Source organism: Vidua macroura, chromosome 24 (assembly GCF_024509145.1).
Source record: "Vidua macroura isolate BioBank_ID:100142 chromosome 24, ASM2450914v1, whole genome shotgun sequence".
Lineage (NCBI taxonomy): Eukaryota > Metazoa > Chordata > Aves > Passeriformes > Viduidae > Vidua > Vidua macroura.
The window spans coordinates 7,961,158-7,974,868 of record NC_071594.1 but is presented as its reverse complement, the minus strand read 5'-3'; the positions used below and the strand labels follow the sequence as shown (position 1 = coordinate 7,974,868).

The window sequence follows — 13,711 nt, the reverse complement described above, 5'->3', positions numbered from 1 at the left end:
CAGAAGAAACTGCCCAGAGCCATTCAGCAGTTTGACACTTCTTGTATGTTTATAAATGCAAGAACTTGCCCTTTTTAAGTGAACTATTTTGCCACGCTGCTTAATGCCGCTGAGCATCGAGCAGTCTGTGGGCTGTTGCTGCTGTATGTGTGCTGTAATAGAATGCCAGTCCCCAAGTCCAAATGACTTTTAGCACATTGCCACGGGATCCATGCTGACAGGGCCAGGGACCTCCAACTGCAGGGATTTCTGCTCTGATTTATTCAGTGCGGGCAGGTGGATGCTTGCAAGAAACTGAATCTGAAGATCTTATTGAGCACAGTCATCTTTGAACATGCTGAACATGTGTGCTTGTGTCATTCCACTGCTGGGATACAACTAAGGTTGCACTCAAACAGCAGAATAAAGATAGAAAGAGAAGTTACAGCTATGTTCTTGTAATGGGGTTTTCATAAATTGCCCCAATTTGTTCTGTACAAGAAGCATTTTTAAAGAAGTATCTGTGTTCGACCAGCCTAATTTATAACAGAAACCTTCATAATAAACATAAGCATTAATATCAGCATTATTAAATCAGAGGTTGTTCTATTAAGACCAAGGATTCTTTACTGAGCTAATATATATTAAAGATGCCCTGACAGACCAAACTTCCAAGAGCAATGAGTATCGAGCTAGGAATGTACAGCTCCATAGAGACTTGCTGAAAATATGGATCCAAAGATAAACATTTCCAGAAGGGAGCACTAACCAGTCTATTAATTCTATGCAAGGATTGAGAAGAATCAAAGGATCATAAACTTCCTTTAGGAATGAAAAAAATAGATACTGTATTTTGTTTCCCTTTTAATGGGTACTCTAACAGCAGGTACTTAGACAAAGAATTTATGCCTACCAATCAGGTGTGGTTTTGCTAAACCATCTTGCAGGTTATCACAGGGACTAAAATCCAGAGGAAATGAGATTACAAAGCATGCCAGAAACAAGTTAAATACATCATCAATACTCACTCCTTTGGCAGCTTTAGTAGGAGAGGGTGGACCTGAAGAAAATATAAAATAACTTTAATAGAAGGTTACAAAAAGTTTCAACAACATTTCAGCAATATAATCTGTGGCAAGCACATTTCTCTCTCAGGATTTTTTATTGAGGTGCACAGAGAGAAATGAAAGAGAAAACAATTTCTATTTCTGCTCCTTGTTTTTCTCTTGTGGAATGTGTTTGGAGAATTGTTTACCCAGAGTGAGCGCTTGGTTGGACCATGGTGGATTGTTTGGGCCTGACGGCCAATTGGATCCACCTGTGTCTGGGCTCTGGAGAACAGGGTCACGAGTTGTGGGTTAGTGAGATATGATAGTTAGAGAAAGTAGCATCTAGTATTTAGTATCCTCTTTTATATAGCATATTAATGTATTATAACATAATTATAATAAAGAAATCATTCAGCCTCCTGAAATGGAGTTAGACATCATCATTCTTCCCACTAAGTTCGCCGACATCTACAACAATAATCAGCTGCTCCTGGGGTGAAAATAATAGCGGCTGATTCACTGTGCTTTTAAATGGCAAAGTGATCAAAACCATCACTTTAGAGAAGTCTCAATTAGAACTGAAAGCTGTACAACAATGAAAAATATCTATTTCTCTTTCTGCTAGAAGCTGGTAAACCAAGTCACCCCTCAGTTCACGGGATAAGGAGACTTATGAATTTGTCTGAATGAATTTCACTTGCCACAAAGAAATCTAATTATCTCCTTAGCTGACTAAGGAATAGTAGTATTTATACAGAAAAAGATCTGGAGATTTTTGCAAATGCCAGTAGCTGAAGTCAGGGTTACAATAAAGCCTGAAGGGACACTGAGCAGCCACGAGCTGCCTCATAATCCATTCAGATTCAGCTTCCTTTGAAAGACACACACTATCTACTACAGTTTTTGGGGAGAAGATGCTTTCTGGTCTGTGACTGACAATCAAGGAAGAGGTATGAATATGCAAAGGAAAAATCTGAATTTTTTCTGCTATTCCCAGTGATCAGCCCCACCTCTTTGCTAATGCTTCTTCCCATCTCCTGCAATCCCCTGTTCATTACAGACACAGTTACTGGAATATTTGGAATATATTTGGAGAACCTCACAAAACTCAGTCCATCACATGCTTTGCATTATACTGGAGACCACGTGTTTGCTTTAGCACTCCCCAGAGACTTGGAAGAGACAGTGCGTAAATATATCACCATATAATTGCTGAGGAAAAAAAAAAAAAAAACGCAAAGAAAAACCTAACTAAAACTTTGAACAAAACCATGTTTTGTTCAACATGCTCTCACCCTAAATCAAACTTGTAACATATAAGGGGGTATTAATCAAACTTAGAACATAATGGCTCAGAGATATAATTAACTGCTGCTTAGCTGTCAAGAATGGAAACGATTTAGATATCACACTAAAATTGGACTTTTAAAAGCTTATAACCAATATGACAACTGCAATTTTGTCTGTACCTCCTCTTAAGATAAGCAGGGGCACCTCTGCTCCTACTGGAAACTGCTTGAGCACCTCCACCACCTGCAAGTGGGTCAAGCTCTGCACATTCTGATGGCAAATCTCCTTGATGACATCCCCCTTCTGTAGGCCTTGGCACCACTGGCTGTCCAAAATCATCTTCACCTTCTGGCCTGTGGGACTGTCTGCAATGGCAAACCCAAAGCCTTTAGGCCCTTTGACCAGAGGGATGGTGACCAGCTCTGGCTGAGAGCTGCCTGAGGAGGCAAAGGAGACCCTCTGCTCGGCTGAATCCACGGAAGGGCCGTTCAGGCGACCGTTGACCAACACTTTCCCATTCTGGTCCAACCCAACTGTTGCTGCTACTAAATCTTGGCTGGACATGGAAGCATCTCCCTTGGCCACCGGCAGACCATTAATGACAGGTGTGGCTGTCACGATATCCACCACGGGGTCTTCATTGTCATCAGGAAGAGGGTATCCACGACACAAAGTCATGTTCACATACTGATTAATGGGAATGAGCTGAAACATCTGGACAACATCTGCATGGGTATGGCCAAGGACACAGCTTCCATTTATGTCCACAATGACGTCGCCTGTTACAAAAGAAATTTTGACGGTGTCAAAAACAGAAGTGAAACCTTCAATAAAAGCCTACCTTGAGGAAATCACAGTGCTGTCTTCAAATTAATAACTAGCATTGGGGATATTATCTCATGGCTAATATTGCCAAAAAGCATAAAGGATTTCCTCTTTGCATTTATTCTATTTCATCTCAGGACACAGTGCACTAAATATATAAAATTTAATCTGCAGCAGATTAAAAAAAATGATACTGTACAGCCACAGGAGATGAAGCAGAGCATGCACACTACAGCAAGCAGATATCTTCTACTTTAATTCATATTGCATAGTATCCTAAACCCAATGCAGAATAAATCTGATTTTTTGGCCCCATGTTTATTTTAGGACTGGCTGAACTTAAGCTATGACTGCACACACACATGCTCCATACTCTTACACTGCTGCCACACGTGGCTAAGAAACTTTCATTTTCAAAATGAAGTTACGTGGGCTTCAGATCCCAAAACCTTGTTTCATGTTTTCATAATTTTGATGTGAAACTTTGCATGTGTGGTACTATATGCCCTGCAAACTGTCCAATCCCTTTAATGTCAGGATCAGTAAAACAGAATTGCTCTTATTCCATGAACTACAGTCGGAATAGCTGCACATCTTTTCATTCCAACAGCTCTGCAGGATTGTTTTCATTTTTGCAGAGGTGGAAAATGAACCACATACAAACAAGTTCAAACAATACATCAGCAACAAAAGAGGAAATGTTTCCATTTCATAAGTAAATAGTATTTATCATTCAAAGTATGAATTCTTTTATTCATTTGAAGAGTAAGAGTTTATGTTACATGTAAAGAAGCATTTTGCCCTTTCTAATATGCAAACCAGAGGTTACGGTAAGGTTATAGGTAACTTAATGACACATATAATAACCACGAAAGAAAGCGCAAGTCCTCATGGATTGCTGATCCCTCATCTCTCCTCACTTGTCCAGCTCATACAACTTTGCCTCCTCACTCCTGCTGTGGGCTTCTTGCAGTTCTAATAATTGGTGTCATGGTTTTTGGCAACAACAAGGCAAAACAGATCAGGATTCAAATACACTATTTTTACTTCACTTACAGAGAGGGAAACCATTCTATGAATAAACATGAAGACAAGTGTCTTTGCTAAAGCAGAAGTTCTGAAACCTTCAGAAGTGCCCTTAAAGTAAATTTTTATCTAGAATGCTGCTTCTTTTCCTTTTCAGCCCCTGCTCCACACAGTTATGAAAATATTTAATTTAGTGAGGATGTGGATGGAGTCGTCCAACCTCCTGTGGCTCAAGCTGTGTTCTCCAAAGTACCCCGGGAAATGGAAGTTTACAGAAATAATACTTGACCTGGAGCAATTCTGCCATCTTGTGCAGCGGGTCCATCTTTTAACACATTCTTCACCTGGAGAAACTCGTCAGGCCTGTCCCCTCCGATGATTGTGAAGCCAAATCCCATGGTACTTTTTTTCAGGGATGTCCTTATAAGCGCTCCAGTAAGCTGGGATGGATCTCGAGTGAAGATAGACCTCCCTGGTCCTTTGGAATTATGGAATACAGAGACAGGAGGGCAGGAAACCAGGGTTAATTCCGGTAAGTTTTTTGTTTATTTTTAAGGTGTCACAAAGGTTAATGATTTGTTTATTGTTGGTCAGCTTCTGAAGCACTTTTAAAAGATAAACAAGCAGACAGGAAAGTGCTGCACTCATTTTCCAGCTGAATTCAGTGAATGGAAAAGAATTTTTCTGAACAGATTGCAACAGAGCTGTATGCGAACCTCCCACCTTGAATTCCAAATTTTTATCCTTGAATATCAAGCTTAAAGTAGATCGAAAGCATAAAAACTCCAGGTGTGGCTTTACCTGCACTTCCAGATGGCTCTTCTAACCCTCCCTACGTTCCAAAGTGGTTTATGACAACCAGCTTCAGAACAACCAAAATTATTTAAAAGCAGTCTTAGTGCTTCAATTAAATTTTAACATTAAAAAATCCTTCAAAAAACCCAAAATATCTTGGAAGGTAACACTGTAATGGCAAGCAAAAAGACAAGGCTGATGCCTTGATGAATTCCAGAATTGGGTTTTTATAAAGCATACTTGCAAATAACGATATATATGACAAAGAACACAATATTCAGTGATACCTGATTTGGAAGGGCCAGCATCAGTCTGTCCTAACTGTTTTTTCCTTTTGGCTTCCAATACTGGATTTTCAAACTGAGTTTTCTGGTTAATATGACTGCAGGCATACAAAAGGTGGGTCAGGATTTCAACAGAAAACATTCTGACTACTTCCCAAAAATGACAATCCCAAAAAAATACATCTACAAACACTATTTTTTATTATGTCAGATGAATGCTCTGTAGAAATGAACAAAAAACTCTCATAACCAATACTGAAAGTATGCTCATTCTTTCAGCACCTTACTTACTTTGAGGCAAATAAAATTTTACTCCCTTTAATCACCAGGTTGAGTTGTAATAGTTCAGATCTGAGCAAACCTGCTTTTTCTCTTGACCCATCTACCTATACTGTTTCCAAACTCAGGCACCACCTTTTCCCTAGTAGATGATAGAGAAGTACAGCATAGGAAGAGAAAACCAACAAATTTGAGCATAATTCAAATACCTTGGCTTTGCAAAGTGAAAAACGTTTGCTTGCTCTCTCAAGCTACATTTTCAATTCAACCATTTTTCTTCTCCATGGTTAAGGAGAGATTTAATTTCCTCTGGCCTGAAGGAGCTTCAAAAGAGCTCCTGCAGCAGTTTAGTGGTTATTGACTTGGCTCTTTGAAGACAGCAATGATCTACAAGTTATTTTTACTCTTTTAAAGTTATCAGATGCCACTCTTAAGTCAGGTGACTCTGTTTTTGTTAAGCTAAGAAAAATGACATCAGCTCATTTCCATCTATAAATTATTTTGGTTGCAACTTGCTTTCCTTCCCCAAATGAAAAACAGTCCTTAAGTCTTTAAGGTCACACTGTGGATTTTCCCACATGCCAGTGCTACCAGAAGTTTGTGCCATAAGTTTGTGACCCTAGAACTGTTTTTCTTGGATATATTTAATAGTTTCACAGAATCACAGAATGGTTGGGACTGGAAGGAACCTTAAAGCCCATCCAGTTCCACCCCCTGCCATGAGCATGGATACTAAACCAGGTTGCTCCAAGCCTTATCCAACCTGGCCTTTCACTGCATTACAATCTCTACTTACTGGGGATCAAGGACTTCAGAATTTCATGCTCAATTTTTATGTCTGCCAAATCAATAATTAGCACTTACTCAACGTAGTATGTCCCATATTGAGGGTCTTCTATTTTCTCCCATCCATAAGGAAGTTCTGCAATCAGAAAGACCAAATTCTCCATTACAGGGGAAAACGATCCACAAATATCAGAGTTTTCATTAAAGAACACCTAGGCTCATGAAAAATATGAGGAAAATACAGGTCCCATTTTCTTCCCTGATGAAAGGTACAAGCCTGTTCCAGGGAATCTGAAGCCCTGCAACTCTTCTTTCTTGCACTAAATGGTGAGCCTTGTATTCAATGAAATCACACCACTTTAAAAATATGATAAAGACCTGTTTATACTGAAAATTACATGCAAAAGGCTCCTTTTTATGGCAAATTCAGCATCTGGTAGAGAGGGTGCCAGCAGCTCATGACTGACTGAAAGTAATAAGCAGTTACCACAGAGGTCAGCTTATCAAGTTCATTGTTCTAGTTATCTTGACCATGGAAATTTAAATATTAGAATAATGAATATAGTCAGCCAGACACTTTAAGGATAAATTTGTCCAGCAATCTTGTTTGAATCTGCCCTAAGTTTGACAATAACAGGATTTTCCCTAGCATGTTACCAATTACTAATACCAGTATTGCTCCACAGGTTCTGACTAAAGACCCAATGGGTCTATTAATTTAAGTATTGTTCATTTGGATATCCTGCATCTCTGTTTAAAGAGCTGCATGTATGTTTACTAAGCAGCGGCATGCCATTGCTCCAGCTGGCTTCATTATGGATACATGGCTGTTAGGCTGGGCAATTTTGGAGAATGACAGGTCATTCCGAGCCTGCTTCAGCTTTTGGAACATGTCAGGCATTTGCTGAAGACAGACCTATCTGATGCTCTTTTCTAGCAGACTAAATTGCCCAACTGTGTAGGAAATGGTTGCAGAAATTGCCTGGAGGCTACTGACCTGGAAGTCTTGAAGAAATTTAGATCAGTCAGATTGTTCCCTTAGCTTCTGCATTCAAATACTGTATCATATGCAATAGTTATCATTAGCAATATGTATTTTGCTATACCTTCTTTGTTATCCCTATATTCTGTTACTTATGGACTTTCTTCTTCTGGCATATTCCACCTATATAACAGTTTCCAGTGAGATCATCACTCATGTGCAGCTTTCTCCTTAAGAATGACACTTACTGGAACGAAACATCTCATATTCTGCTCAGGAATGCAGATAAACCTAAGTTTGGCCTGATTCTACTACTCCAGGGAAAATACACCATGGACTTTCCCAGTATTATGTAAATTCCTACTGCCACCAAACAGGACACTCAGCACTACACTGCCAGCTCCAGAATCACATATACGAGAGAGAAGCTTCTACCACAGAAGTAATGGACTGTATCCAGCTGGGATAAACTCATACATTTATCAGTGACAGGTAACAAATGCATTCTGAACATCTCACCTCCATCTTCACAATCTTCAGGAGCTTTGGCCTTCTTACAGAGCCGGGGATCAAGCCATGTGGTTGTCTTGGTGTTGTGACTGTGGAGCAGAATGCATGCCAGTAAGAGAACTCCCTCACACTGAAGAAACTTTCCTTTTTTATTTATTTTTATTTACTATTGTAGGAAACTGTAGACTTCAGATAATACAACCTTTATTTGTGCCTCAGTCACATCATAAAATACTAAAAAGAAAAGGCACCAGCACACTGGAGATTCTCCAGGGCACACAGGAAGTGTTAGAGGCACAAATCCTCCCCCCAGCCCCTAAAAGCTCATATAGGAACAGCAGCTGTTTCTACCTGATAGGAAAAAAAATATTTTTAGTCTCCTCATATGCTAAACTGCCAGGAAGGTTTCTGTTTCATTTTGGCCTTAGAACTCATAAATGAGGCAGTTTTGCATGTGCACACATGAGCTACTTTCTTAACCTGGGCTTTCATCTGGGCTATTTGTATTTTGAAACATCCATTCCCAGCCAAGGAACACAAGCAGAGAAGAAAAAGCTAAACAAGGTCTCAAATTTCAAAGAAATTTGACATAGAGAAGGTTTCCATGTCACATTTCACTTAGCAATACCCAGCCAGCTTTGTATTTGTGAGATACAAAATTTAGAACTAACAAACTGACTTTGCAGGTGGAACCATAAGGTCTTCCTGCACAATGGCAATTATAGCGAGCGTGCAACATTGAGGACTATGAGTAAGGAATGTAACAGTAGGAAAATAGTAAATTTCATAAAGAAACAGAAGCAGTAAGAGAAGAAGAGAGGTGAAAGAGCAAGCTTTCCAGACTGCAACCACCAGCACTTCTCTCCTCCAAGGAGCAAGTTACTCACTCGATGAAGTAGATCATGCCAGTGTCCGTGTAGGCCATTTCCCAGTTCTTGGGTAGTGGTTCCAGGGTCTCATCCCTCAACAAATAATTTCTGAAGTCCATGTTGCTGCTTGTCTGGTTGTAGCTGGGAACAGGTTTCATCCAGTCAGGAGAATCTGAATGTTTTTCTTTGTTTTCTGCAGTTGTTCAGGGAAAGTGTTTGTCAGATGCTTATGTTGTTTCTCACAAAGAACCACCCTCTTAATCTGGCTACAAGTGGATGTCAAATATGTCCCTGTATGTGATGTGCATTTTTTCACTTTTTTTTTCAGCTGTGAACTTTGAAAAGCTGACATGAAAAGACTGAACTCTGCTCTTCCCCTGCCAAACAGAATTAACCTTGTATTATGTGTCTGAGCCTACTCTGAAAAATCAACATTGGCAGAAATCCAAGTTGACTATGCTCTGTTGCCATTTCTAAAGAGAGAACAGTGTTTGTAATGCCATAAAATAATCCCAAAAAATCCTACTAATATTCCTCAAAGAATCAGAAGGAAATGTAGAGAAGACCCAAACTGCTAGTAAAGTAAACAACACCTTCCTACAAGCCACAACTAGAAAAAAGATCCCAAAAATTTCTGCAGGAAACTTTAAATAGAAGCCTCTACCCTTCAGAACCGAGGTTATGCTTGATGTACCCTCCGTGACATGATGATGTCCGTGACCTTCACCCAACCACCAGCCAGACCATTGGCCCTTCTGTGGTGTTGCTAGCCCTGAAGATGACAAGATTAAGTCAGGTCTGGTCAGTATAGCTCTGTCCTAAACAGTCACACACAGGATCAGCTGCAAATGCAATGTGACAGTTCCTCTCCACCATCAATTCTCCCCCCTCCAGATGAGTAACCATGACAGCAAAAGGAAAAGGCCATCTTGCCAATCCCAGAAAGGTCCTGCTGGACACCACTCCAGCCTCAACATGCTTGGCTTTATTTCTCTCCACAAGCTCCCCCTTGGGTGGTTTCAGGTTGTGTGGTAGTTCCCCTATGCAAAATCATCTGAAAAATTTACAGTACGAGCCAACATTTCCCCTCTCACCAATAACTTCCTTAAAATCTCCTTTGTACAAATTCAGTAATTGCCTCAAAATTCAACAGTAACATTTGCAGGGTATGAATTCTACTCTGTGAAGGATTCTGTTATTTCAAGAATGGACAAATTTTTCCTTCCCGCTCGTGTAACTGGCCCATATCCAGCATCACATGTTCTTGACCAAGCAGTGCATTTTATGATGCAACTGCACATCTGGCTGGGACAACAGCTGGTTCTTTTTAAAAGGTCATCTCAAAATCAAGTAGAAGCACCAACCTGAACAGAAAGTGCCTTCATACTTCACCAAAACTAAGGAACCACGAATGTTATTTGTATAGTCCTTATCCATTCATACAATACTCTAGGGAATTTCTCCCCTTGTCAACCAACCTATCCCTCCACTGCCATTAACTGCTTCCTTTTCCTCCTCTTCCTCCTCTTCAGGGAGAGAACTTTCCATCCTTTGCATTTTGCTGACAGATGTGGTTCTTTTCCTCTGTGATTCAGTATCAAAATCATTGTCAAAAAGAACTTGATCCACTGGATCAGGCTGAAAGGGGCTGGGCTCTGCTGGAGGCTTTGGAGTACCATAAAAATTACCTGAAAATGAGACAGAAATCAAGATCACTGAAGTACTGGTACTGCTGAAGGCACTAGCAGTGGCTGTTACCAGTTTAGTGCCCACGCAAATGTATTTTGGTGAAATTTTAAAGCCTCAAAGAAGACATCAGCACTACCAAAACCCAACCAACAGTCAAAGCCTGTTTATTCATACACTGACTTCTTGCTAATGTAGCACTAGTTGTCAGAAAACAAGAGGTTACCTGTAAACTTTTATCCTGCTAGAAGTTTTCTAAAGAAAAATATTGATTTGGAGCAACAGAAATACTGAAGTCAAAAAACAAATTAATTTTATGCAGAAACGAGTTATTTATTTCCATAAAACCAGTTAACAACTAATTGATTTTTAACACTTCCAATTTTCTACTGACAATACACTTGCAAAATAAAGATGTTGATATGGCTTCATATCAACATCTTCATATCAATATGCTGTTATTTTCACTTCAGAAAAAGGAACAGATTTTTTCTTCAATATTTTAATCTAAAGCACCAAGGAATCATCTGCTGTTTTCTGGAAAAGAATTTCAGCCACTGACCTCTCTCCTGACTGCTCATATGATTTTTATTAGGGAATTGAGTACAAAGCAAGGAAGCTTCCCAGAATTCCTGCTGGGGTAACTTTTGGGGCATGGATATGACTTTGACCATGTAAATACATATAGAAAGAAAACCTTTCTACAAATATCAAACAAGAGCAAGGCTCAGAGAGGCAACAGCCAGATAAAGTGAAGTGCAGCTCAGGAAGAAAACAAACAAACAAACAAACAACCCTACTAGTTTAACCTAAATTTGGTTAGATTTCCAGAGATGGGACAATATTAACAGATAGTGTAGGATACGGAAAACAGGAGGCACAGAGTCTTTCACAGGATTGTTTACTTTTGACATCTTATTTTCTTTTTTCACCATCTTCATTACAATATTTTTCCTCACCACATTTACCAAACCCAACTTTCCTACAGATTTGGACAATCTGGTCTAGTGCTGTTCAACTTTTCATTGAAAAATGCTTTTGTTTCCCTGCTGGGTCAGAATTTCTCTTGCCTTCTGTCCTTTTGAGGCACACCTGAGAGGAGAACATGGCTCTGTTCTCTGAGGTGTACACAAAATTGACTAAATTCTCTTAAATTTGTACCGGGCACAGACAAACCTTTTCAGAATGCTTCCCAAAAATGCAATGGTGAAAATAATTTGGTAGGATTAAGAGTGGTTGAAAGGACAATCTGTGGACTATCAGAAAGCTTTAAAACAAGATCGCTCCTCCTCTTCACAAAAATAGACTAACTATTGTCTCTCTACTACTGTTATGACCATCAAGTGAGGCAGGAAAACCGGTACCACAAGGAGCAACACTTGGACTAAGATCCTGGACACAAGTACTGAGTCCTTATTCCCATTCTATTAAACATCACTGACATACCATCATATGTTCCACTTTCTAGTAAGGCTCCACTTTCTTCCAATGCTTTAAACTGCTCAACAGGAATGAAATTATAGTCTACCCCAGGGACCTCCCCATCTCTGGGAGCCCTTGTAGTGCCTGCAAAGACAAAGAAAATATTCTTGTAAGACACTTAAGTGCTGCTTGTTACCAAATGCTGCCTACAGTACAGTTCAGTAAAAACAATATCTTTTCAAATCTTTATACAATCATGATGTCACTCCAGTGAAACAACTGGTGAGCAAGTGAACAATAATGTATAAAAACTGAGCCAGTAAATTACATAGGAACAACAGTTCTGATACTGGGGGAGGAGGAGAGAAGCAGCTGGGTGAGGTGGCAATTAAGAGAGAATTCTTTCTTATGGTCAGTGAACCAAAAGCAACTTTTGTGGCAGCTGATGACACCTGGGCCATGCAATCGCAGTCTGGGATTCTTGGAACAGCTGCGATATTTTATTTTAACTCAGCTGTGAGGGTGCTGCATCTTTCCCTATTTCCACCAGCACCAATTCTCTAATTTGCAATGAGGTCATCATGACTAAGCACATTTGATTTTTGGGCCACCAAATCCATAACTCGGCACAGAATTTATTTTTTAACCTATAATTCAGAGTGTAATTCAGCCACACTCCAACCCCTGGCTGTAGGTTAGCTTTGTCAGTAAATTGCTGTGTTAATGCAGAGGTTCTCAAAGTGTTTTGTCTATGAAAACAGGCCTCCTATAGTTACAACACTTAATTAAAGCTCTCCTGAAAGGACTTCACTGATTCATTACTATTCATAACTGCCTACAGCCTAATAGTATTTCAAAAGCATGTATCATTTTTTCAGGCAGCAGCATGAACAAGAGCTGGTAAATAAAAGCTAGTAATAGTGAAATGGAGTTTAAGAAAGCCACAAACTCTCAGGTGTGCTCAGAGAGAAGAGAGCAGAATTCCTGTAGATACAAAAATGTTACTTGACAAAGTAAGTTTTTAGTGCAATGAATATTTAAATAGTCAACGATGAGCCTTTTTAATCAGTCTTCTCAGGATGAGCAAACAGTCTGCCTGTACATTCTGCCACTGCCACCTCTTCTGCACCCAACCCCTCCTCCCACCCTCCTTCCAGCTGCCCTGCTCTGCCGAATGCACTTGACACTCAAGGTCTCAGTTTGCTCTTTGTGAAGAAAAAAACCCCAGCACAGTGACAAAATTCAGGATGTTTTGGCACTGCTTGATCATGCTGAGAAAGATTTATTTCTTGTGGTGGCTGGGGTCATTCTAACAACTACTGACAAACTTGTGAAGAGCAACACACAGATATTACTGAAACAATCTGAACTTTGAATTCTCAAGTTTTTGCTGGTCTTCAGTCCATACTGCCTGCACCAATTCATGGCAACTTCAGATGTGAAACCACTGTAGCAAAGCCGGAAGTCTCTCCTACAAGGTAAAACTCTAAACCAGATTATGAGAGAAGGCATTTCAAGCTCACAAACTACGTGGGAGTTAGCAGGAACAGATGAGGCTGATCTTTACATACTTACAAGGGATGGTTCTCAAATAGAGATTGTCTCTGATCACTTGCTGGAGTTTGTGGTCTATTGAGCCCTTCTGGAACTGAAGGCTCAGGTAGTGGCGCAAGTCCTTGTTGATCACTTTTCCTTAGAAAGAAAAAAAAATAAATTAGAATAATTTGTAAAGCAGGATCTCACAACAAGAATTGTGTTTCACTGCTATAGAAGTTTCAGAAAAAGCATACAGTTGGAAGAGTTGGGTTGTTTTAAATACAACAACCTTGATGGAAAATACAATTTTGTGCTGTCAAATGACAGAATCCCAGAATGGTTTGTGTCAGAAAGGAACCCTAAAGCTCATCTTGTTTCACCCCTTGCCATGGG

The 13,711-nt window shown here is 39.8% G+C and overlaps 1 protein-coding gene across 2 annotated transcripts in view; it reads right to left on the bottom strand.

Moving 5' to 3' along the window:
- The window catches only part of MAGI3 (membrane associated guanylate kinase, WW and PDZ domain containing 3), a 60,008-nt gene that overhangs the window by 17,725 nt on the left and 28,572 nt on the right, over positions 1-13,711 (bottom strand). For both annotated transcript variants that reach the window (XM_053998239.1, XM_053998240.1), the window contains exons 2-11: positions 13,358-13,474; positions 11,807-11,926; positions 10,153-10,362; positions 8,693-8,867; positions 7,815-7,894; positions 6,392-6,449; positions 5,252-5,346; positions 4,459-4,647; positions 2,498-3,097; positions 1,008-1,039 (exon numbers count right to left, since the gene is read on the bottom strand). In XM_053998239.1, coding sequence (XP_053854214.1) covers positions 1,008-1,039; positions 2,498-3,097; positions 4,459-4,647; positions 5,252-5,346; positions 6,392-6,449; positions 7,815-7,894; positions 8,693-8,867; positions 10,153-10,362; positions 11,807-11,926; positions 13,358-13,474 — 1,676 coding nt within the window. The remainder of the gene's footprint in view (positions 1-1,007; positions 1,040-2,497; positions 3,098-4,458; positions 4,648-5,251; positions 5,347-6,391; positions 6,450-7,814; positions 7,895-8,692; positions 8,868-10,152; positions 10,363-11,806; positions 11,927-13,357; positions 13,475-13,711) is intronic.